The following is a 22,908-nucleotide window of genomic DNA, read 5'->3' on the forward strand; positions in this document are numbered from 1 at the left end:
GACTAAGGAAAGATTGTATTATATTTAGTCTGTACTGAGAAGAAAGCTTAGACATATAAAACTGCATAGAAGAATGCTCATTAGATGTAGTAAGCAGGTTTGTATGCTTCAGTTACTTGAAAAAATTATCTTCTTTTAAAGCAGTGTCAAGAAAAGAGGTATTTTATTGATGAGGCAAATAAGGGTTTGTGTATCAAATTCCCAAAACCAGCCCATTCTTTCTAGCAGCAGTAAAGTTCTGTATAAGGATTCAAACAGTTACATTTTAATACCACCTCTAATTACTAACTGGATAGTCCGGCAAGCCATTAAACCTGTGTCTCAATTTCCTCAATTGTGAAACAGTAATAATAACTGTTCAAGCATGTCTCACAGTTAATGATCAGACTCTAACAAGCTTCCATGTGTCAAGTGCTTTTTAGATTTATTATGAAAATTAAGACACTGATGCCATTTGTAAGGAAGTTTTCCTTTTCAAATATGTCACTTCAAATATATATTCTTCACTAATGATCCCTTATTATGTGAGTCTCCTGAAAATATATTCAAAATTGTTTCTGAGTGCAGTTTTCCAGGAGAGAGGGTCTATCAGACCATTCACAAAGGATTCAAAAAGATTAGGAACCACCTATGAAAGTAAGTAATCCTTAAACTATATATCTTTTAGGAAATGTTCCTAAATGACTCCAGAGTATCATTTAACTTTGTCTACCCAACTATATTTGTGTGACTGCCTGGGATTATGGAGAGTAACAATAAAGATATGTAAATTCTCTAACTCAAGATACAGCTAATAATTTTGTTGTTGTTTGCTACTGTTTGTTGGTTTATGTCTCAAAAAATAGAGTAGACCTTTAAAATGTTTTCATAGATGGAAATTATTTTAATTCAGAATGAATGCTTAGAAATTGTGCAGCAGATTCTTGTTCTTTGGCCTCCCAGAAAATGATGCTTGTAAGCATTTGTTTCTATATTAGAACAAAATCTTTGCATGCTGATGTTAGCATCATTCTTGACTGACATGGAAAGTAAGAAAGGGAAAAGATGTTTAGATAAAATGGATTTCATGCCTAGACTAAAATATTTCCTTTAAAATTTTTTTGCAAAATCATTTGAATGTTCATTTCTTCATATAGTAACTTAATTCTTAAGTAAAATAATTTTTACCTTGAAGAATATTTCAGTGTATTTCAGAATGTTTATATTTTAATTTTCTGAAATGTGTATATATTTGTTTCATACTTTCATCTTTTTTTCTTAAAGTGTTGGCTTAAACAGCTTGCTTCTGTGGTACCAAAACACACATTTTTATTTTCGTGATCTTCCCAAATTTACTCCTTTTTTCCTACAATGGACACTGCCCTCTGAAAACAACACCTTTCTTGAGCAGTGTCTTCTGTCTAAATTTTTATCAATTCATTTACTAGCCATTGAGCTATCACAAGAGGCCAGCCGTAGCAGCATGTAACAACTAGAAAGCCGCTTATTACATATGAATCCTTTCACTAGCAGTCAGCTGTATGATTCGCATCATTTTTAAGTGGCATCTTTTTCTATATGTATTTTTGCTCATAACTTTCCAATTTTTGAGATACAGTGTGAACAATCCTCACCTCCTGCCTCACCAAATTGTGTTCTTTTGTGCCATCCCAGTCATCCTGAAAGTATATTAGTGCCTTTAATGCTTTCCCTGTTTTTTAACAGACTAAAACAAACTGGAAGTCTGTTGTTTTAATACCCCCATATTAAAAAAAAAATACTGCATTAAAATAATTCACTATAGAATGTGTAGAATTTTCCTTAACTCGTTGAGATAAACGGGAAGTAACTCCTTAGGCGGGAGGTGTGTATTTTGTTTTCTCTGTGGTCTTTAGGAATAGATCAGACCACAGCTGTCTAAAATATCATTGGATATCTGTGCCTTGTGCATGAGAATGTTTAAACTTAATTGAATGATTGTATCACTACTCCAGAAATAGAGGTAAATTATCTGAAGTTATCTCTTAAACTTATGATCGTAATTCAGTCTCTTGAAGTCTTTTTAACACAAAGAAATAATTAGAAAGTCAAGACTCTTAAAATTTTTTTAAAAATGTTAAAAAATTCACATTTGTCTAAATATATGTCCTTGAAAGTGCTTTATATCTGTCTTGCCATTCATGGTTTTTGAATCACTTGAATGTTTGTGGTTTTTTTCTCCTTTACCTACACATGCATAAAATTTAGTTGTACCTAGAGTGCTAAATTTTTACTGTTTGCATTTTATACTCATTATTATACTAGTTAATTTTATTCTTTGCCAGGGGATACTGAGTTTTAAGCAATATCAACTTCAAAACCAGGTTTTAAAGTGTTTTCTCTCTCCCCTCTGGTTCCCTAGTTAAAATATTTTGTTGTTGTTGTTTTCTTTCTCTTATAAAGTTAAAGGATTCAAAAAGAGTTTTTTGTAGTTGGATTGTGGAAGTGAATTTTCATCAAGTAAGGCTATAACTTATGTGACTGAGCATGCTTACAGCAAATTATTTTTAAGCTTTAGACACTTCTTCCCCCTCGGCTCTAATAGAACTGGACCCCCACTGGAACCTGTTCCAAATGGAAATGTTCTATATAAGTAGCACCTTCCCAGGGGGGGCATGGTTTAATCTTATTTGTGTGACCATAAATAATAGCACAGTGTTTTCAGCTGAATGTGTGATCCTAGCTACTGTTAAACGGGTGGCTCTAGTAAACATTGAATATTCTTTTATCATCGGTTATTTATACCCTGAATATTACAGAGGATAACATGGGCAGTAATCAGAACTCCATTTTAATATGTTGTTCTATGGACGTCTAAACTTTTGATATGTTTCTAAAACTATTTTCTTAAGAAAATAATGTTAATAGTTATTTTGCAGATAACAAAATGTAAGTGGTATGTTACTAGCAAAAAAAAAAAAAAAAGTGCCTTCTGGAGAAGCCAAAGAACATTTTGACTACAAATGGACACTGTAGTTTTGTTTTTTTGTCCCAATACTATGGAATAACTAGCTTTTATTTTAAATTAACCCCATTAAGTCCTCAGTAGAAGGAAGATAGTAAAGAAAGCTGTTTCCTATGTCCCTTCTTCCTCTTCTCAGTATTCAGTGATCATCTATTCCTTCTGAATAATTTTAGTACATTTTATGGATTAAATTATCCCCTATAAATTCTATCTGGGTAAATTTACTCTGTTATTTTGATTGAAACAACATATCTAAAACTAGAATGAATGTTTGATAGTTTCTTAAGAGAAGTGAATTGACCTGTGAATTGAGCAATAGTTTATTACAACAAAAGAATAGAAATCTTCAATATAATTTCAAAAATAAGTCTTGAATTGAGGTTTAAAATAGTGACTTAAAATTTCATAACCCAAATTAACCTTACTGACGTCTGAGAACCATTAATAGGTATACGAGTCACTCATCTAACTTCTCATTTCTTCTTTCAAGTGGCTTGTTTGCTTTGTTTTATCCTTCATCCAATGACTGCCATGCCAATATTATGTTTTCTTCTTAGTGACAGTGCTGGTTACTCTTTCCTTTGTTGAGGTCTTGGTTGTCAGGAATAGGCAAAGCACACAATATGCTCTGTAGGTTACAGTGACAAACAGGCATCCTTGACTCTAAATCAGCACCATACGATACAGCTTTCTGTGGTGATGGAAGTGTCTGTATCTGGCCACATGCAACTGTTGAGCGCTTGAAGTATGGGTCATGAATCTGGTAAACTGAACTTTTAATTTTCATTAATTTAAGTTTAAATAGCCATATATGGCTAGTGGTTACCATGTTGGACAGCACAGTTCTAAATAATCATATTTAATCAGCATTATTTGTTCTCACAGGTCATATATAATTTTTGTATACATGAGCTTTTACATCACAAGTAACAGCCTTTTCACATTAAAGGAATTCTCATTATATCACAATAAAACTGGTGAAAGAAAAGAAAAGAAGTATTAGCTCCGGGAGTCAAGTTTGGTTTGGATTCAAAGCCCCAAAGCCTCATTCTGATTTAGTTTTCTAACTTTAGAATGTCACTGGAGTGCGTGAGCAGAGAAAGAAAGAAGGAATGTAAACTGTTGACCCGTTACTTGTGACTTACACTTCTTACCGGCAGAAGCTTGCCAAGTGGGTGAAATAATTCTGTGCTTGTCATCCCTTTAATAAAAGAAAACATTGCCTAAAGATAGAGAAGTCCATGTCTTCTGGAGGTAATCCATATATTCCTAATTATAATGGGTTAATTACACAAAGAACGTTCACTGGGGCAGCCTGGGGAAGGGATAAAGGTGTAAACATTTAAAAGAATACTTTATTAAAATCAACATTTAAATTGATGGAAATGGCTGTTGCTAAGCAGAATAATGATGAGAATTAGTAACGCCTTCAAAATGTCAAGAACACTTGTCAGAGAACTGAAGTCAAAATACAACACTGTTGATTTTGTAATCCATTTCATACTTGCTGAAAAGAAAGAAATTTTCATTTGTTGTAAAAAAAAAAATGTCATCTGGACTAAGTTGTTTTGTCTTTATTCATATTTAGTATCAAAATACCCTTTCGCAAAATCAAAATGATTCTTAAAATATTTAGATCACTATAGGAAACAATTGTTTTAGATTCAAATGGATAAACATCATTTTGCGTTTTGTTTTAGAAACCCAAATCAGTCATGGTTTTATAAAATTTTATGTAATTCTATTAAGCCATAGTTTCGATTTTCTCATTGTTATATATTTGGTTTTAGTTTGTACTTTATTGCTTTTGGATTAAGCTATGGGTTTCTAATTTTTTTGGTGATATTTTGCTGACATTTGCTTCCTAGTGTTGAGGGGACCAGTGTGAGGGCATGGAGTTGAATAAAGTTTGATGGTAGCCAACTACTCTACAGTTAACATATACACATGCTACCTTGAATTGAGCATTTAAAAAGCTAGTTGTGCAGCATAGCAGGCAGCAGTTTCATTTAATGCTGCCAAAACTATGGCACAGGGTAGTGTGAGATAAACTTACTGCCTGACTCCTCGTCATCACAGGTGCTATCATTGTTGCTTTTACTGTCTTCATGAAAGGAAGAAATTAATGCCCCTTTACCATTGGTTGGAACTGACACATACAGTACCTTTAAGGCTGACTTAAAGGGCTAGTAGAGGAATATGGGACTAAATAAGACTTCTAGAAAAAGATTTAAAACAACAGAGATCTTAAAATAGAAAATTGAGGTTGAAGAGAAGACGGTGAGGCCAGATAACATCAGAAACATTATTTTTAAAGAAACAGTTATCTTTAATAAAAAGGATTGTGTGTAGTCCCTGACTTCCCACCCTCAAAGTAGAGGGAACTTGACTAACTGAGCCAAAAGGTTTTCATAGGTTCACTGTTAATCTGCCGTATCTGGGGAGGACAGGCTCAGCTGCTGTTTACGCCTCTGACCTAGGCTCCTGTTTGACCTAAGTCTGTCTTAATGCAGCAGCACAGGCCAGCGAGGAGGCAGTGTCATTTCGCCGTGAACGCAGCACATTTAGGCGCCAGGCAGTACGGCGCCGGCACAATGCAGGGAGTAACCCTACCCCTCCTACATTGCTCATCGGATCACCCCTAAGGTATGGTATTTTAAAATTCCACCAAGCTTAGCATGCATGTAACAGACCTCTAACTTGTTCTGTCAGTCTCAAGAAAGCATTTATTAAATAGCTTTGTTTTTCTTTTTTCTTCCAGTTTCTCTCCTATACTGTACGCTTCTTTAGGCTTTCTCTGCATGTGACTGAGCTTATTGAATTATGCATGTCTTATATTGCATTTTTTAAACAAAATGATCAGATTGGTTTAGCCAATTTTAAATCACAAAAATTATTTTAGGGCAGTTATAGAAATGTAAATAGAGGCCTTAAGTCAGCTTTTCATTTTTTTTCCTACACCAAATTAGTAATATTAATGCAGTATCTTTCCCGAACACCTTGAACAGTGTTCAGTATGAACAAATATGGACTGAGTGGTGAGCTTGTTGACGTCAGCCTGATAAACCAGTTTGATTATTTTATTTCACTAAAATATAATATATTTTATTTTGCATTGCTTGAAAATTAAACACCAGGACCTAGTAAATGACACGGAACTAGAATATTTAATTTTTGGTAACTTATGGTCAATTGGAGATATATATATATACAGATATATATATTTGTATGTACATTTATGGTGAATTTCTCAACCTCTATAGTATGCTGAACAAAAAAAAATTATTTTTCCAATATTCCTAATTAGGAAAGCATCTATTTATAATCTTGGGAGTAATTTTTAATTGAAATTCTTAAGCTTTTTTATTCTCAGTTATGTCAAATCTAATGAGCCTATGGCTTGAATTAGAAATATAAAAAAACCTATTCAAAAGACTTATGCTTTATTTAAAGAATACAAATATGGACGAAAATATATGTGCTTGCTTAAGCAGTGCGTATGTTGTTATACTGTATGCTTTTATTAATCTCTTGTGTCCAAAAGCATCATTACCCAAATTATTTTACTACATTTTGAAATTCAAAAGGAAGAAAATTTGGTGAAATAACTGCTGTTGAATGCATGGTAGGTTTGAAGAGATAAATCCCTTCCCTTGTTAAAATCTTGTTCATGAAAGTAGCAAAATCCTTATATCTGTAAATCACTGCTTTATTTTATATTCCCCTTGGGATTTAAGACTGGATTGTTTTTCTGAGTTTTACATTACAATCAGGAACTTCATCTTTCATAGATCATGTTCCTAATTAATCCTGCAGTAATACATAATTTATAATGCAGTGTGGATTAGTTAAACCAATGTTTAAAATATAAAAATGGGAAAGCAACCATTGAAAAGAAACATTTGGTCTAGAAATCTTTTCTGAGTGCCTTTACTTTTTGTGAGCCCTCCTCTTCTATTTCCTTTGCTCCCTGAGGTAACTTTTTTTTGCTGATGGATTTGGGGTATAGTCCCAACCTGCAGAAGGTGTTCACCATTTCATTTTACTTTTCCTATTTTGTGTTTTCTAACCTCTTCTTTTTTTCCCCTTGAATTATACTTGCCATAGACATATTCTTTGCTTACCTTCTCACTCCATGTTGATATTTCTTAATCTTTTTTAACCTCTTTAGTCTTTAAAAATCCTTTCATTCTTTGGATCTCACTCACTAAACAAATGTAGACAAATTTGGTTTTTTTCTCTGCCTGGTGGAATATTAAAGAACTGTTCTAACTCCAGCCAACCACATAGGATTTCTAAGGTTTTAAATACATCACCATTCAAATGAGGATGTGCTGTGAGCCCTTTATTTGTAAAGGGCTCACATTAGGATTTTTGGAAAGTAGTCTTCCAATAATCAGTCAGCATGTAGATTTTGTTAAGGTTCCATGGTATTTCCAGTACAAAGATTGCATGTATCTTAAAGAGGCTGACTTCATTATGAATGAAATAAGATAAAATTTAGCTGTGAGGAATTAGGAGAAACACCAATTGAATAAAACCATCTTTTTTAATTGCAAAAATATTCAGGTAAAGTAATAGTGGTATTCTCAATGTGAGTTACATAATAATCTCATATTTAAATAAATATAGGATAGCATGGTTATGCAAAACTTGAAAAACTTGTCAAAAAGAAATGGAATAGGTATGATAACACTTTAATTATAACTACTCTATAAATATCAGTAAAATCTATTAACTTATTTTAAAGTTTAATGAATAGTGTAAGTAATCGACAGTCTAAAAAGCAACTTGGTAGAGTATATGTCTCCAAAGATTGGGGGTGAATCATCAATTTCCTCACAAAGAGAATTTGCATGTATTTTTTATGCTTGTTAGAATATCCTATTTCAGAATTACTTTTTAAAGTTTTTTTGTTCATTAACTTAACCTTGTAGGCCCTTATTAATTCTTCCCAGTTACTAGAGCTAAAAACAAAAATGAATATTTAAAAATTCTATAATAATATTAAGAGTTAGTTCTATATTTATCAGCCTAAATGTGATATCTTTTAGAACTCTAGTTAATGGACTGGAATGAAAATAAATCATCAGTGCATTTGGGGGAAGGGAAAGAAGCTTTACTGTATTCTTAAATTTATTTATTTATTTATATTTATTTTTTATTTTTTGCGGTACGTGGGCCTCTCACTGTTGTGGCCTCTCCCATTGCGGAGCACAGGCTCCGGACACGCAGGCCCAGCGGCCATGGCTTACTGGCCCAGCCGCTCCGCGGCTTGTGGGATCTTCCCGGACCGGGGCACAAACCCGTGTCCCCTGCATTGGCAGGAGGACTCTCAACCACTGCGCCACCAGGGAAGCCCTTAAATTTATTTTTTTAAATATAAGATTGAAAGACTTGTAATCAAATAAGGTCATAGTAATAACTGAGTCCATAATTGGAAATTCATATCATTTTGTGGTACACAGGAAGGAATCCACCAGATATTTGTTGCTTGTGTACTGTGTTCAAGATACTCTTCTGAGTGTTCTCTGGAGATTCATAGCAATAATGTGATCATACTCTTAGAGCTTATTGTTTAGTTGAGGAGATACATACAAAGATAACAGTGTAAGGCAGAATGTGTCAAATATTAAGTAAGTGGTACAGAGGAAGGAAAGACCAAGACCAACTATTTTTTTATCATTTAAATTAGAAGAGTTAATTAATTAGTGAGACTGCGTGTCAGTGATGCTACTGATAATTAATGGTTTAGAAACCTAAATTTCTACCTTTTGCTGTGTTGTGAAATAGTTGCTACCTTTTCTGAAACTGATAGTTTTGATATATAATTGGTATTGTAAAAAAGATTAATTTTTGTCAATTATTAGTTAGCTTAAGGTGAAGTACCACCTCCAGGAATAGTTTTCCTAGCAATTTGTGCAAAAATAATACGCTTTTTTCTTGTTGAACGATTCTTGAAAACAGGAATTCAAGGGACATAAATACTTTTTGTCTAGCTTTTGATGTTCAGAAACTGGACATTTACAACTGCATAGATTTTGGCTAATTGTCTTTGTTTCTTTATTCTGGAGTTGATTTTCATGCACTGCCTAATATTTTGAAAACCTTTTATATATTGATATGTTGAAGATTAGCGTATTCTCAATACGTTCACATTAGAATACATCTAACTGCCGTATAGCACCTTTGTTTATGACTTTTAAGTGAAGAAATTGATGGAAAAATTTGTTGAGTATATATATACGTATATTATAAAATTTTGTCTTCTGAATCTGAAGGATCATAGTACTTGAGCTACTCAAAATTTTCTCCCTTGTGAAATTTGGTCATTTTGGTAAGGTTTATGGATAACTTTAGATGGCTTCCAAGGACAGACTTACTATTTATAGTTATGACTTAAAAAGTTAGTGCCGGTAAGCATTGTAAGTGTTTTGCAGACTTATTTGTTTTTAATATGTTGCATACATTCCTGTGCTCTATTTAGATTATGTACTTTTTTTTTTTTTTTTTTTTGGCGGTACGCGGGCCTCTCACTGTTGTGGCCTCTCCCGTTGCGGAGCACAGGCTCCGGACGCTCAGGCTCAGCGGCCATGGCTCACGGGCCCAGCCGCTCCGCGGCATGTGGGATCTTCCCGGACCGGGGCACGAACCCGTCTCCCCTGCATCGGCAGGCAGACTCTCAACCACTGTGCCGCCAGTGAAGCCCTAGATTATGTACTTTTTATTGGCTCTAAAAGAAGCCTGAAAAAAAATTAATGTAACAGAACTTTCTGTGGTGGTGGAAATATTTTATAATCTGCACTGTCCAGTATAGAACACACTAACTACTAGCTTCTGCTCACTCTGGTAGCTGTGGTAGCCATGGTAGCCACTAGCTGTGTTACGTAGCTCTTGAGCACTTGAAATACGGTTAGCATGAATGAGGAACTAACATTTTAGTTACTTTAGTCATGCGTGGCTACTGTATTAGACAGTACAGTTCCAGAGTGTGTTCTGTTACCATAACCACAGCTTTAAGCAATATGTGAAGTATTTTTTACTTAGTCTTATTTCATGGTTACAGTTGACCCTTAAACAACATGGGTTTGAACTGTGTGGTTCCAATTACATGTGGGTATTTTTCGATAATAAATACTGTAGGGTGACATGATCCGTAATTGGATGAATCTTTGGACGCTGAACCGTGGATAAGGAGGGGCACTATAAGTTATACGCGGATTTTCAACTCTGGAGATTCGGCTCCCTAACCCCCGCGTTGTTCAAGGCTCAACTCTGCTTCAAATTACAGCTCTCTTCCCAGTCTGCAGCAGGATTAGTCTTGTTTTATAGACATCAGAGAAACCGCTGCGTTTAATTCAAAGGATTAGAGAGAAGTTGATACTCATGAAAATGATAAAGTTACCGAATAAGGCCATTCTAAGTAGCATACTTCTTTTAAATCCTAAAAGGTCTAATAATAGTGCAGATATGCATTGAACATTATGTAGAGAATGACATATAATAATTATACTCAGAGTGTTTTCATGAGTTTCATCAGTTTAAATTTGAGTGTTATACTAAGAAAGTTAAAATTCATAGTGTTTTAAAATATATATAAACAAAAAATGAGTTAAGAATATAATATAGTTTCTTAATTTTATCTAATTTTTAGATACTTTAGATAATTTTAATAACATTTATAATCACAAAATACTAAGTATTTTTAAATTTTTGTAAAATTCAGAAAAGACTATAATATCCCTTGAGAAATTACTGGTTTCCAAATTATTTTTATGGTTTTGTAAAACAATGGTTCTTGTAATGAAACTTTGATATGAATTGGAAAAGATAAGAACAAAATTCACTAAGGGAACATAATTATTTTAACTAACACTTGTATATAAAGCCTGTGGCCTTATTTCAGAACTATGTAGGCTTTTGATAGAAAAAACACTTTATATATGAATTATATTTCTTCTAGCATCTCAGCAGTCATTTTTATTTCACTTGATTGAGTCAGTGTTTTTTATTCTGGTTTTCTTCACTAGTTTGTGATTTTCTTTTGATTCAAAATTGTCATCTTGGTTGCATTTGATAAAGATTCTTTGGTTTTCAAGTGCATAGAAATGTTGTCTTATTGTGAATTTGAGATGCCAGAATATTTGAAAGAACAATTCTAGAATAATTATATCAAGGTTATTTATAAAAATGCATATTGAACTAAAAAATAGGTTTTTTCTATGAGGGACCAGCTACAGCCTACATATATTTAGTGTACTTGTGACTCTTCTTTGCTACTTTTTTCCTTATACTAGGACTTTGTTGTCTTGAGGTGGAAAGGTGTCACAGATTGGTTGCTTTACGTATACATTGAAATTTTTCTGTGTTCATCACCATGAATCAGATTTCTAAAGACCAGAAATTTTAAGCCGGCAGTATGATCTGCATATTTTACAAAGTTTGTTGGCTCTTTCTTAGGTTACATTGAAATCTTTTTTTTTTTTAATTAGTTTTCTATATTGACTTCTAGCTATTGTTTTCTCTTTTCTTCCCTGTAATGTCTCCCCAATCCATGTTTTTTCCTAGCCTTCAAGATGGTCAGCAAGACCAGCAGTCCACAGCCCAGGTCAAAGTCCAGTCCCGCCCCCCTTCCCAGGCTGCAGTGCTCAGTGCTAGTGCCTCCTTGCTGGTGAGAAATGGGAGTGTCCACTTAGAAGCATCACATGACAATGCATCTGCTGTAGGCGGCAGCAGTTTGCACGATGAACTTGGTACGCAGGCCTTATATAATCTTGGTGACGTAAAACTTTGATGTGGCAGATAATGGGTAACAATGATTACACTTCTCTCCTGAGATAGCTTCATTTTGGAACTATGCATAAGAGCACTGTTTTTTAGGATTTGCCCTGTGTATAAGGAAAATTTGATATTTGCTTTTCCCTTTTCTGTTTCTTTCAACTCTTACTCTACATTTTCTTTTGAGCATGTCCGTTATTAATGGTAAAGTATTAATAAATGTTCATGCTTTACTGTCCTGTTATAACGATTTGGGCAATTTTACTATTTCTTGGCATTTGTACCATGTGGTGAAATGTTGAGTTTTAAAAAATTATTTTGATTGAACCTTAATTTCTCTGAATTCTCTGCTGCAGGAAAGGCAAAAGTACTTTCTAATGGCCTATTACTGTATAATCTTTCTTTTAAGTATTATATATTTTACTTCAATGTCTATCATCTGAAATAGGACTTACTATAATTCTAAATGCAGTATTCTGAGGACATGATGGCTCTATACCACTATCAAATGACTTTATAAAGTTTTTTCTTTTTCCTGTTAATACATCTAAAAATAGAAATATAAGTTATTAAATAGTTAATTCTCAGAGAGGTGGTATAGTTTAAAGCCTCAGTAATGCCTTAAAAAGACAGTATTTTATACTGGTTTGTTTTCTACTTCTCTGTCCAGTTTAGCTTTCTCGTGCTCAAAATGCAGATTAATAGCAATTTAAGTAAATATAATGAAGAAGAAAATCCTGTTATTCAGAAATACATATTTCAAAGTATTATATTTGCTTATTACTGTGATTTTGTTTCTCCATATTATAACTGTCTTTCATTTATAAAGAAGATAATTTAGTTGATGCTTTTACTAGAAGGATGTATGGTATAGGGTGCCCAAAACAGGTAATAAAATTTCATATGCTATTTATTGACTCTTTACCCATTTTGTAAAAACTCTTAGTTACAGAGAGAATTAGTAAGTATTAGATATGCATATTGATGAAAATTGTCGTCTTTAGCAAATCTTATAGAAAGCTGAAAATGGTCATCTAAGATATTTATACATTAGAATGTACGGTGATTTCTAAATAAAATGAGAAGGCAATAAAACATTTTAATTTTAGAGTGCTTTTGCTTTTGAGTTTGTAATTTGAAGAGGGCAGGGAGTCTATAAAGAGGGTGTTTGAGAAGAGTAAGGTAAACTTTAGTTACTTGCTTTGACTGATAGTAGGGATGCTTCCTTAGTTGCAAATATATTGAGTAAATGGTATCTTTTTATTGACATTTCTCTTGGGTTAACCCAAAGTTCCTATGAACAGAGGACTTGCCAATTTGTATGTATAAAATCACAGTCACTATCACCATTGTCCATTGATCATTTGGTAGTAGGTTAGCTAAGCTTAGTTTTAATCCATTTTGGATTTTTAAACTCTTGTCAAATGAAGAATAAATTGAACCAGTAGGTGATTTTCCTTTGTAAAAATTCTTAATTTGCTCAAAAAACTTGCTAAGCAAGATTTAGTTATAAAGTTTCATGCTTAAACCGCATGCAGATTATTGAGAATATGTACATGTCAATTTAGCATCTACTGGTAAATATTCAGGATATTCTCTTAAAATTTGGATTTTATCTTTTGTGTTAACTGCTTTCTGATAGTTCTTGGCCTGTGGTAATTGAATGTTGCCAAATTGAATGCTTAGTAATAATTAGCACAAAACACACAATCAATGGACAGTGTATACCTGTTCGTTTCATAGCACATAAGGTTGGCCAAAGAAGATTCTAAAAATGAACTGCAGCTGAACTTGAAGGAATTGGTAGACACTGCTTTTTTAATATATTCCACTAGAATATTTTTGTTGCATAGTTTAATTTTCTACATGATTTTAATTAACAGTAGTAAAATAATTTTGTGTGAATGAATTTAGATACTGTATACTCAAATATGTTGAAGTTAGCCATGATATTCCCTGAAAGTATGGAGTATTTACAAAGGATTGCTTCCTTCCAAATTTAGCTTCTTCAACTGAAAATTTTAAATGTATAATTTTTACATGTGAAAATTTATAAATACACATAATACATTTATATAACACACTCATACACACTCAAACTTACATATATCCACTTATACATATATATGTTTGGATGCATATAAATGTTTTATGTGTATACATGTATATGTTGTAATTGTGCGTTTACTTTTTAAAGTGAGGAATATTAGCCTTTTTCGATTAAAGGAAACTTGCAGTCAGGCATTATTTAATTCCAAGGCTAGGTAGTTTTCCTTAACTATGTTTTTGACATTTTTACTCTGTGGTGTCATAATACATAACCACATCCATTTCCTATACTAAACCCTGAGAATCCTTATTTTTCTGTTGCATTGTATCTAGCATTTCAAGATTATCAGGTAGCATTGGACGTGGTGGAAAAGTTCATTGACGATGGCATTATAAGGTTTTATTAGTAGCTTAATCAGCAGAGAAAAATACATTTTCATCATCCATTTTCCACAGGCATAATAATTGTTCATCATAATTTTAAAAACTGAATTATAAGTGTATAATTTAGAACCTGGTTGGAAAAATTTGGATGGCTTCCTTTCTCATTTCTAGACTTCATTTCCATGGAAACTTTGTTTAAATAATTATGTAAGTGATGGGTAAGTTTTGAAGTTAAAATCTTTGAAAAGGAAATTACTATCAAAGAATTTCTCAAATCCTTCAATGTAACATGTTACTCTTTTTGTAAAAACCACATTCTAAAGGTTAATTTTCTTTTTATCAGCCTTTCGTTGAACTTATTTGCAGTTGATTTCATACTATAGTCTGAATTAAACTGCAGTTTTACTAAATAAAACAGGCTTTTGCTTATTACCCAGGTAAGTCACACAAGAGACAGTTTTTTTGTTAATCCTGGCTTCCGCTTGTGAATTAAGAGTAGTAAATTGATGTAGTGATAAAACAGGTTATTATAATTGATAGTTAAACTCTTAATATATATCACATCTCAGAGGAAGTATTCTAGATGGGATCAAACAGGAAAATTTGTCTTTTTTTTTTTCTGTGTATGAAATTAGTGGTGGTGAGGATATGTTTTGAGAAGTATATATAAAATTATTTTCATGTGAAAAATAAAAATACTATTACAGGCAAGAAATGAGGACAATAGAGTTCTATGTTTATCAAGACATAAATGTAAAATATATAAATATCATAGGTAGTGTTCCTCTGAATTTAAGACTTTCTTAATTTCATTAATGTATTAGAGGTTTAAAGAGTAATGAATTGATTTTTCTAAGGTTTTTTAAAAATTTCATTACTATACAAGTATTTACAAAGAAGGTATTCTTTCTGATAATCTGCTTTACTACAGAACTTATTACCTTGAAAATGTGATCAGCTCTAGAAAAAGATTTAATGGAAATCTGGCAACACCCTATTGACCTTCTTAAGCAGTTTCTAGCAGCTATGCGTTATTAAGGAGAAATACAATTTGGAGGCTTTTAAATTTTTTTTTTTAAAAAGCAGAGACTCAGATGATCTATAAAACTTTCAGTGATTTTTATGTTCGTCTTAGTGTTTAAAATAGATTATATTATTATGGACTACTCTGTAACATTTTGGGCTCTGTCATTAAGTACTTCTCATTACTATAAATACAAAGTCAAGATGGCTTTAAAGGGACCTTGGAGTCCATACTTTAGTCTCCTGTGTTATGGTAGATCTTTTTCATTCATCTAAACTAAAAGTTATATTCTTTTTTGCAACAACCTTGATCTTACCCTTTATTGTTGTTTTTGAATACAAATTCTATTTTTTGGACCTTTTTGCAGGGGAGGGCAACACAAAGTATTTATTTATTTAACGTCTTTATTTGGAGTATAATCGCTTTACAATGGTGTGTTAGTTTCTGCTTTATAACAAAGTGAATCAGCTGTACATATACATATATCCCCATATCTCCAGTATTTATAAACAAAAGTAAAATGTTTATTTTTATGGAAACAGTAAAAATGCTTCATTATCTCTGGAAGGAAGAAGTATTAAGAATTTAGGGGGATGTATTCTATTTATACTTTTTGGTGTAAGGATGGGAAAAGCATGTTCTAATACAAGTTTACAAATACTGGAAAATAAAATGAAGAAAATTAAGTCATCTGCAGTCTTACCATGCAGAGATAGTCACTATTAACATTTTATTTTTATTTCCTTTCTTTTTTAATGCATACATGTATATGTTTTTCTAACACAGAACTGGGATGATGTTGTATGACTTTTATGTCACGGTATGAGTTTTGCTTCTTGCTGTTTTCTCTTAGCACATTTGAACATTTATTCATGTTGTTTTTTAACTTGTTCTTAAGAGACTGCGTAATATTTTATCACTGAGAGCTACATGAAAGGTAGTGTAGAATAGTGAACTCTAGAGTTAAACTTCCTGGCCTCAAATGCGAGCTCTACCACTTCCTAGCTGTGTGACCTTGGACAAGTTATTTTCTCTCCCTGTGCCTCAGTTTCCTCAGGTATCAAAGGGGGGGATAGTGATAATACTTCATAGGTTTGCGGTGAGGATTATACCTATTAAAATATTGAAAGCAATTAGAACAATGCCTGGCAATAGTAAATTACATAAATAATCATCACTATTATTGTTAACATTATTATTTATTACAATTTATTTAACCAGTTAATTAACCCCATTGTTAGTCTTCAAGATGAGTCCTGATATTTTCTATTGTAATAAACACTCTGCTGAACATCCTTTGCACAGCCCTTTCTGTACAGCTGTGATTATGTCCTTCGGACAAATACAGTGAAATGGAATTATCCGTCAAGGGGAAATAAACATTATTGAGACTTTGATGTATACTCTTAATTGCTTTATGGAAAGTTTGTTTACACTTTATCTGGCAGGGTTTGAGAGTGTCTGTTTTATCCCCACAAATATTAAAATTAAAAATAAACCTAGATAAATTTTATCTACTCTAACCGTCATTTCCTGGAAATGCTCAGAAGTTTATCATTGTTACTGTGGAAAGACTACCGGCATATTATTTTTAAAAGTTTGGGATGCTTGAACTACTCTAGGAATTTTACAGTAGATAACAGAGACTGGTTGAGATATCTGATTTGTCTCTTGCCAGTCTGTGTTGTAAAGAATTCATTGAAGCACTATATTAACTGCTTTCTAACATTAACATTCTTAAGATTCTAAATTAAATTTGACTAGTATGTGCATTAGTTAGAATATAGGTAGAGTTTTTAATGGAGAGACCTGCCCTCCCTCATCCCCCATCAGTGACTGAAATTAGAGAGAAGTTTACATTTCTCTCATAACAGTCTGTTGGGAGCTGTCCCTAGCAGATGGGTTGGTTCTTTTATCTTCCACATATGGCTTCCCTGCGTGGTCCACAGTGACTGCTCCAGTTGTTGACATTTCCCCCCAGACAGGAGGGCAGTGGGGAGGGTGGTGCTAAAAAAAGGTCAAGGACAGCTAGCCTTCTTCTTTCAGACTGTGACTTGGGAACTGTGCCTGTCACTTTCTCCTGCCTTCCATGGGCTCATACATAGTCATGTGGCAACTTCTAGCTTCAGGAGAGGCTGGGAGAGGCCTCTAAGTAGATAGACATAGGCTCAGCTGAAATTCAGCAAGGGGAAGGTCCTATTTTCAGGAGGGATAAGGACAAGATGCATACTGGAGGCCAGACATCAGTCTTTGCCACAGTAAGACGATAAACGCTTCAGATCAGTAAGATTAAGATCAGTGACCTGCTAGAAAAGTTGAGAGTTACAAGTAGCTTGCGATTATGGGCAAACAGCTCCACTTCGCTCATAATTTTTGAAATTGCAAATTAAAAATAGGATTATGATATTTTTCATCTACTGAATGTGTAGTGATGTCCATTGTTGGAAAGGGTCTGGTGAAATAGTCCACTACAAGATTGAACATTTTTGGAGGGAGGTTTAGAACAATAGACCAAAAATGCCGATATATTTTAATCCACAAGTTTCACAAAAATGCAAAGATATATGTACGTGGATATTCGTGGTAGCATTGCTTGTAATTTGGAAAACTGTAAACAATCTAAATGTCTGTTACTAGAGAAACCCTGATGTATTACTCATGAACATAACTGTAATGTTCAGAACTTGATATATATGTGTTATCGACATGAAAAGGTAAGCTATTTAGTAAGCAAAAGAAGTAAATTTTAGAAAGTGTGTATGAAGAGAATGATCCATTTGTTTTGGGACAAAATGTAGATAAAAATTGTTCAGAAGACACAGAAACTGCTCCTGGCAGTGGCTTTCTGTGGGGAGTGGGGAACTGTCTTCGTTTCATATACTGCTTTTGAATCTTTCGATGCGTCATATTTTTAAAATGAAACACAAAAACAAAACAACAAATGTCCGTCATTCTCCAGAACCTTGATTAGTAACTTGTGGGAATTTCACTGACTACATACTGTCTCATGTTCATCCATCTACTTGGTCTTTTACCTGACTAGTCTTTTTTTTCCTTGTTTGTTTTTAAATCAACTTTGTTGACATGTAATTTTGGCATGATAAATTGTGTTCATTCAACATGTACAATTTGGTGAGTTTTAACAGATGTGCACGTCTGTGAAATCCCACAGTCAAGATGCAGAACATTTTCATTATCTTCAAAAGATTGTGCCCCCGTTGCAGTCCGTGCCTCCTCTGCTCCTGGCCACAGGCATTCACTGTGTGCTTTATGTCATTATGTTTTTCCTCTCCTAGAAGTTCATATAAATGCAGTCACACAATATATCGCCTTTTGTGTTTAGTTTTGCACTTAGCATGGTGCTTCTGAGATTCATTATGTTGTTAGCAGTATGTTCCTTGTTGCTGTGTATTCATTCTATGAGCTTACTATATATTTTATATTCATTCATCTGTCAATGGACAAGTTTGTGTTGTTTCCAGGTGTTGGCTCTTATGAATAAAATGTCTAAAATGTTTTCAAAAGTAATTTTATATTCCCACCAGCATGTACGAGTTCCAGTTGTTCCCATTCTCGCTGACATTTGCTATTTTTGGCCTTTTAAATGTTAGCCCTAATGGGTGTATAATGATATCTCATTGTGGCTTAAATCTACATTTCTGCTGTGAGCAGGGATGATGAGGATGCTTTGGTGTGTTTATTGACTATACATATTATATATCTTCTGTGAAGTGTGTCCAAATCTTTTACTCAGTTTTAAAATCAAGCTGTTTGTCTTATTATTGACATTTAAGAGTTCTTTTGATATTTTAGATACAGCTAATGTGTCAGATACAAATTACAAATATCTTCTCCCATTCTGTGACTTTTTTTTATTTATCTAATCATTTGTAATGTCATCAATGTCATTGTTATGGATTATTTTACCAAGATGAGGAGGACTTGCCCTTTTGAAGGAGATGTGAGATGATGAAATTATATCAGAATGTGAACTTGTACATTCACTTCTGGAAGGTTCACCTGATCTGGGGATTCCACTTATTGAACTGACATGTTGTGTTAAGTCAGAACTAGCGAACAGTGACCGTGGCAGTAAAATATATCAGTATATGAATCTCTTTCAGTGTTACCAAGCCACAGACTTTATCTGTCTTTTCTTACCAGTACTCAAAAGCTCTCTTCTAAACCAACCTCTTTCTTCTCATTTCTACCCTTTTTCTTATTCTTCTCCTGTTTTAAAAACCTAGCACAGCATTGCACGTTCTAGGAAGAAGGGCTGGTTGCCAGTGTTGAACAGGAGCAACATAGTGACTTGATTTCCATTTAGCACGAGAATTAAAGAGATTTTATAAGAGTAAGGCTTTTGGTCTAGGACAGGGATTGGCAAACTATGGCCTGATGACTATATCTAGCTTGACGCTTGTTTTGTAAATAAAGTAAATATTTATTTTATGTGTTTTCTGTGGCTGCTTTCACGCTACAACGGTAGACTCGAACTGTTGCAACAGAGACCATCTGGCCCACAAAGCCTAAAATATTTATTATCTGTCCCTTTACAGAAAAAGTTTGCTGATCCCTGGTCTAGGGAGAAACAGGTCCATAAACCTGTAAACAGCAGTAAAATGAGTCATTTCTGTCTGGGTGAAAACTCATGTTTCCTCAGAGACTCACAGGCACCACTCATAATAAGGGGGGTGCTATCCAAGAAATTGGAACTTGTCAAGGCCTTCTCTCTTAGAAGTGTCATGTATTTATTGGAATGGCATTGTGAGCACGATACTCATCACCACCAGAAAAAGACACTTTCCGTAGAGTACTCAAGTTCGTCATAGAGGTGTGGGTAGTCCCCCAGTTGTCTTCTAAAAACACTGTAAAGCTGCCTCCCTTGTCTCTATCTCTCTTCGCTCTTGTAGGCTCTACTTGCGCTAAGAATAATGCTAGAAAAGTGAGAAGTCAAGCAGTGTATCAGGGTTAGGCTTGGAGAATGCAGAATGAATGGGGGTGTAGGGTGGGGATCTACAGAAGGAAATCGTCCAAGAAATGTAAGAGGCCTTCTTTGTCGTTGGTGCTAGGAAGATTGGAAGAACCCTACGGGTGATTTGTCCTTCTGGTAACCACCTCTTTCTAAGATAAATAAGTGAAATGAGAGTGACATTAAGAATGCATTAAGGGTTTCTCACAATATTAACTGAACTTTGTGCTACGTGGTGAGGAGTTTTATTGATAGGACTAATTAGAGAATCTCATTAATTTCTGTGTCTTATCAGTGTTTTGCCAGTGTTTGTTTTGGTTTTTTGTTTTTTCATTTATTTATTTAATTTATTTATTTTTGGCTGCGTTGGGTCTTCGTTGCTGCGCACGGGCTTTCTGTAGTTGCGGTGAGCGGAGGCTACTCTTCGCCGTGGTGTGCGGACTTCTCATTGTGGTGGCTTCTTTGTTGCAGAGCACGGGCTCTAGGTGCGTGGGCTTCAGTAGTTGTGGCTCGCGGGCTCTAGAGCGCAGGCTCAGTAGTTGTGGCGCACGGGCTTAGTTGCTCCGGGGCATGTGGGATCTTCCCGGACCAGGGCTCGAACCTGTGTCCCCTGCGTTGGCAGGCGAATTCTTAACCACTGCACGACCAGGGAAGTCCCCAGTGTTTATTTTGAATTTGTGACTTCAGGGAGATGCTTCAAGTGTCCTTGTTCCTTAAGTCAGTATTCAGTTTTACTTATCTTCTTGTTCATCACTTATGTATTGACCTGTGGTTACTGGAAATTCTCCCACCTCAAGAAAAATAGGGTTTTGTGTAATTAAATTGAATTTTTGAAGACAATAGCAGTCATTATTGAATATTTGAAACAGAAATACCAGGTGCCTTAACTTTTCTTTATCTTAGAGATGCTATATCATGGCCAATGTCATTATTAAGTCTGAAATTCCAGCCTCCAATCTTGTTTGTCAGAAATTAATGTTTTTCTTTTAAAATCATGACAGAGCCATACTGTTAGATATAATTAGTTATGACCTGGGAGTTGAATTATGAGGAGATAACTTAGTTTATAATCATAATGCATGTGAGGAGGACATATTTCATTGATGTTCTACTTTCTTCCCAGTTAACGTTCATTAGAAATAATATTTAAATGGAAGTATTTTTCTAAATACAGAATACTTATTAAAATAGGGTTATTAATAAGGGCACATTTACTTATTAGTTCAGAAAGGTTAACTGTGATTATGGTTTTAATCTCAAATGAGGTATATGTCAAGTTGTTAGGTTTGCTAAGAAGATTTGTACAAATTTAAGATATTATTAATTTTTATAAACCAATAGCAGTATGTACTTATTTCTGTTTTGGTTATTTTTGAAGATGTCTTTAGTAGATTATTATATTCATATATTAAAATGTTACTAAGCTTTTCTCTGAAACCTTAAGCTAAACACTTTTTAGTGTAATTTTTTTTTCTGAATTATCTTCTGAATAAAATTTGTTACTTCAGAAGTGCTGCCAGCGGCCAAGCCCAAAGATGTAAGAGGGACATAGGATCTGTTCTTTTGGTGGAGTTAAGTTGGGACTACACCGTGAAGCCTTAATACCAAGTTAGTTTGCTCTGACATATGCCATGTATGTTTTTATGAACCTGACATGTTTGTAAAGGTAGTAGGTAGACAGACGCTTCTTAAGGGAAAAAAACAGCACTGTTGAAGTCATGCACGTTTGTTGAAATTATAACTGCCCTTTTCTTAGACATGTTTTATGCCTTGTTTAAATTTTACTCCTTGTTACTCCGTGGTTTGTATGCATTCAGAGTTGTAGATTTGTAGTTGTAGGTTTATGTAGTAATAAAACTACTCAGTTTTCCCAGCTTTCTTTCTGAAAAGCTTTTGGGGGGGGGTGTTTTATTTTTATGTAAAATGCACCCATTTCTATATAAGTCTCATACTAGGCATCTATACATAAAAGACAACATAGTTGCAGTAATGACTTAATCATCTTTTACTGTTTCATTTGAAAATTACAAAGAGTAATATTTTAGTTGATTTCAGTTGCATATAAATATGTATTATTTTTAATATCCCAAGAACAGGACTTATATTACTAAAAATCCCATGGAATGCTTAAATACTCAGAATATACTCCAATAATTTAAATTCTACTGAATATAGAATTAACTTATTTCAAAAATACACACAAATTATGTGATATAAACACAAATATTTATGCATTCCATTCTTACTGGATTTCACACAAGCCCGCCCAGCTCTGTTACTCTGATTTAGTCATTTAATATGGTTTTATAATTCTGCATTTATGCAATCTGTGATTTTGATCAGGTGTTTCTTTTTTTCTGCTAATCTAAGTTAATTTTAGCACAGCCCATCTCTGATTATCCATGCTAATAAGTAAGGAAAGAGCACAGCATAAAAAGTTACAATTTAAAAATAATTTTAAAATCTCAGTCAAGGCAGTTTTAAACTTTTTTCTTTACTAACAATTTCTGCAACCCACCCTATCACTTCAAAAAACTCTATCGTTTCATTTTAGTTCCCTGCTCTGGTTTCTGTTAGAGGTGCGAAGAGTGAGTAACTCATGGCTGGAAGACAGGGGTGTAAAAAGCGGAGTTTTAGATAATCTGCATGCTCAGTAATCCTTTGAAAAGCAGCAAATGAGCTGAGCATTTCATAGAATGCCTTTTCCCCTAATTTATC

At 33.9% G+C, this 22,908-nt stretch overlaps 1 protein-coding gene across 8 annotated transcripts in view; it reads left to right on the forward strand.

Moving 5' to 3' along the window:
* The window catches only part of PCNX1 (pecanex 1), a 171,179-nt gene that overhangs the window by 64,709 nt on the left and 83,562 nt on the right, over positions 1-22,908 (forward strand). For 5 of the 8 annotated variants that reach the window (XM_027111644.1, XM_027111647.1, XM_027111646.1 and 2 more), the window contains 2 exons: positions 5,497-5,629; positions 11,552-11,736. The exons of 2 other annotated variants lie outside the window; for them this stretch is intronic. In XM_027111644.1, coding sequence (XP_026967445.1) covers positions 5,497-5,629; positions 11,552-11,736 — 318 coding nt within the window. The remainder of the gene's footprint in view (positions 1-5,496; positions 5,630-11,551; positions 11,737-22,908) is intronic. One more of the 8 variants, XM_027111645.1, reaches the window with a different exon arrangement.

Source organism: Aethalodelphis obliquidens, unplaced genomic scaffold (assembly GCF_003676395.1).
Source record: "Aethalodelphis obliquidens isolate GAN/ISIS:26980383/991018 unplaced genomic scaffold, ASM367639v1 scaffold10, whole genome shotgun sequence".
Lineage (NCBI taxonomy): Eukaryota > Metazoa > Chordata > Mammalia > Artiodactyla > Delphinidae > Aethalodelphis > Aethalodelphis obliquidens.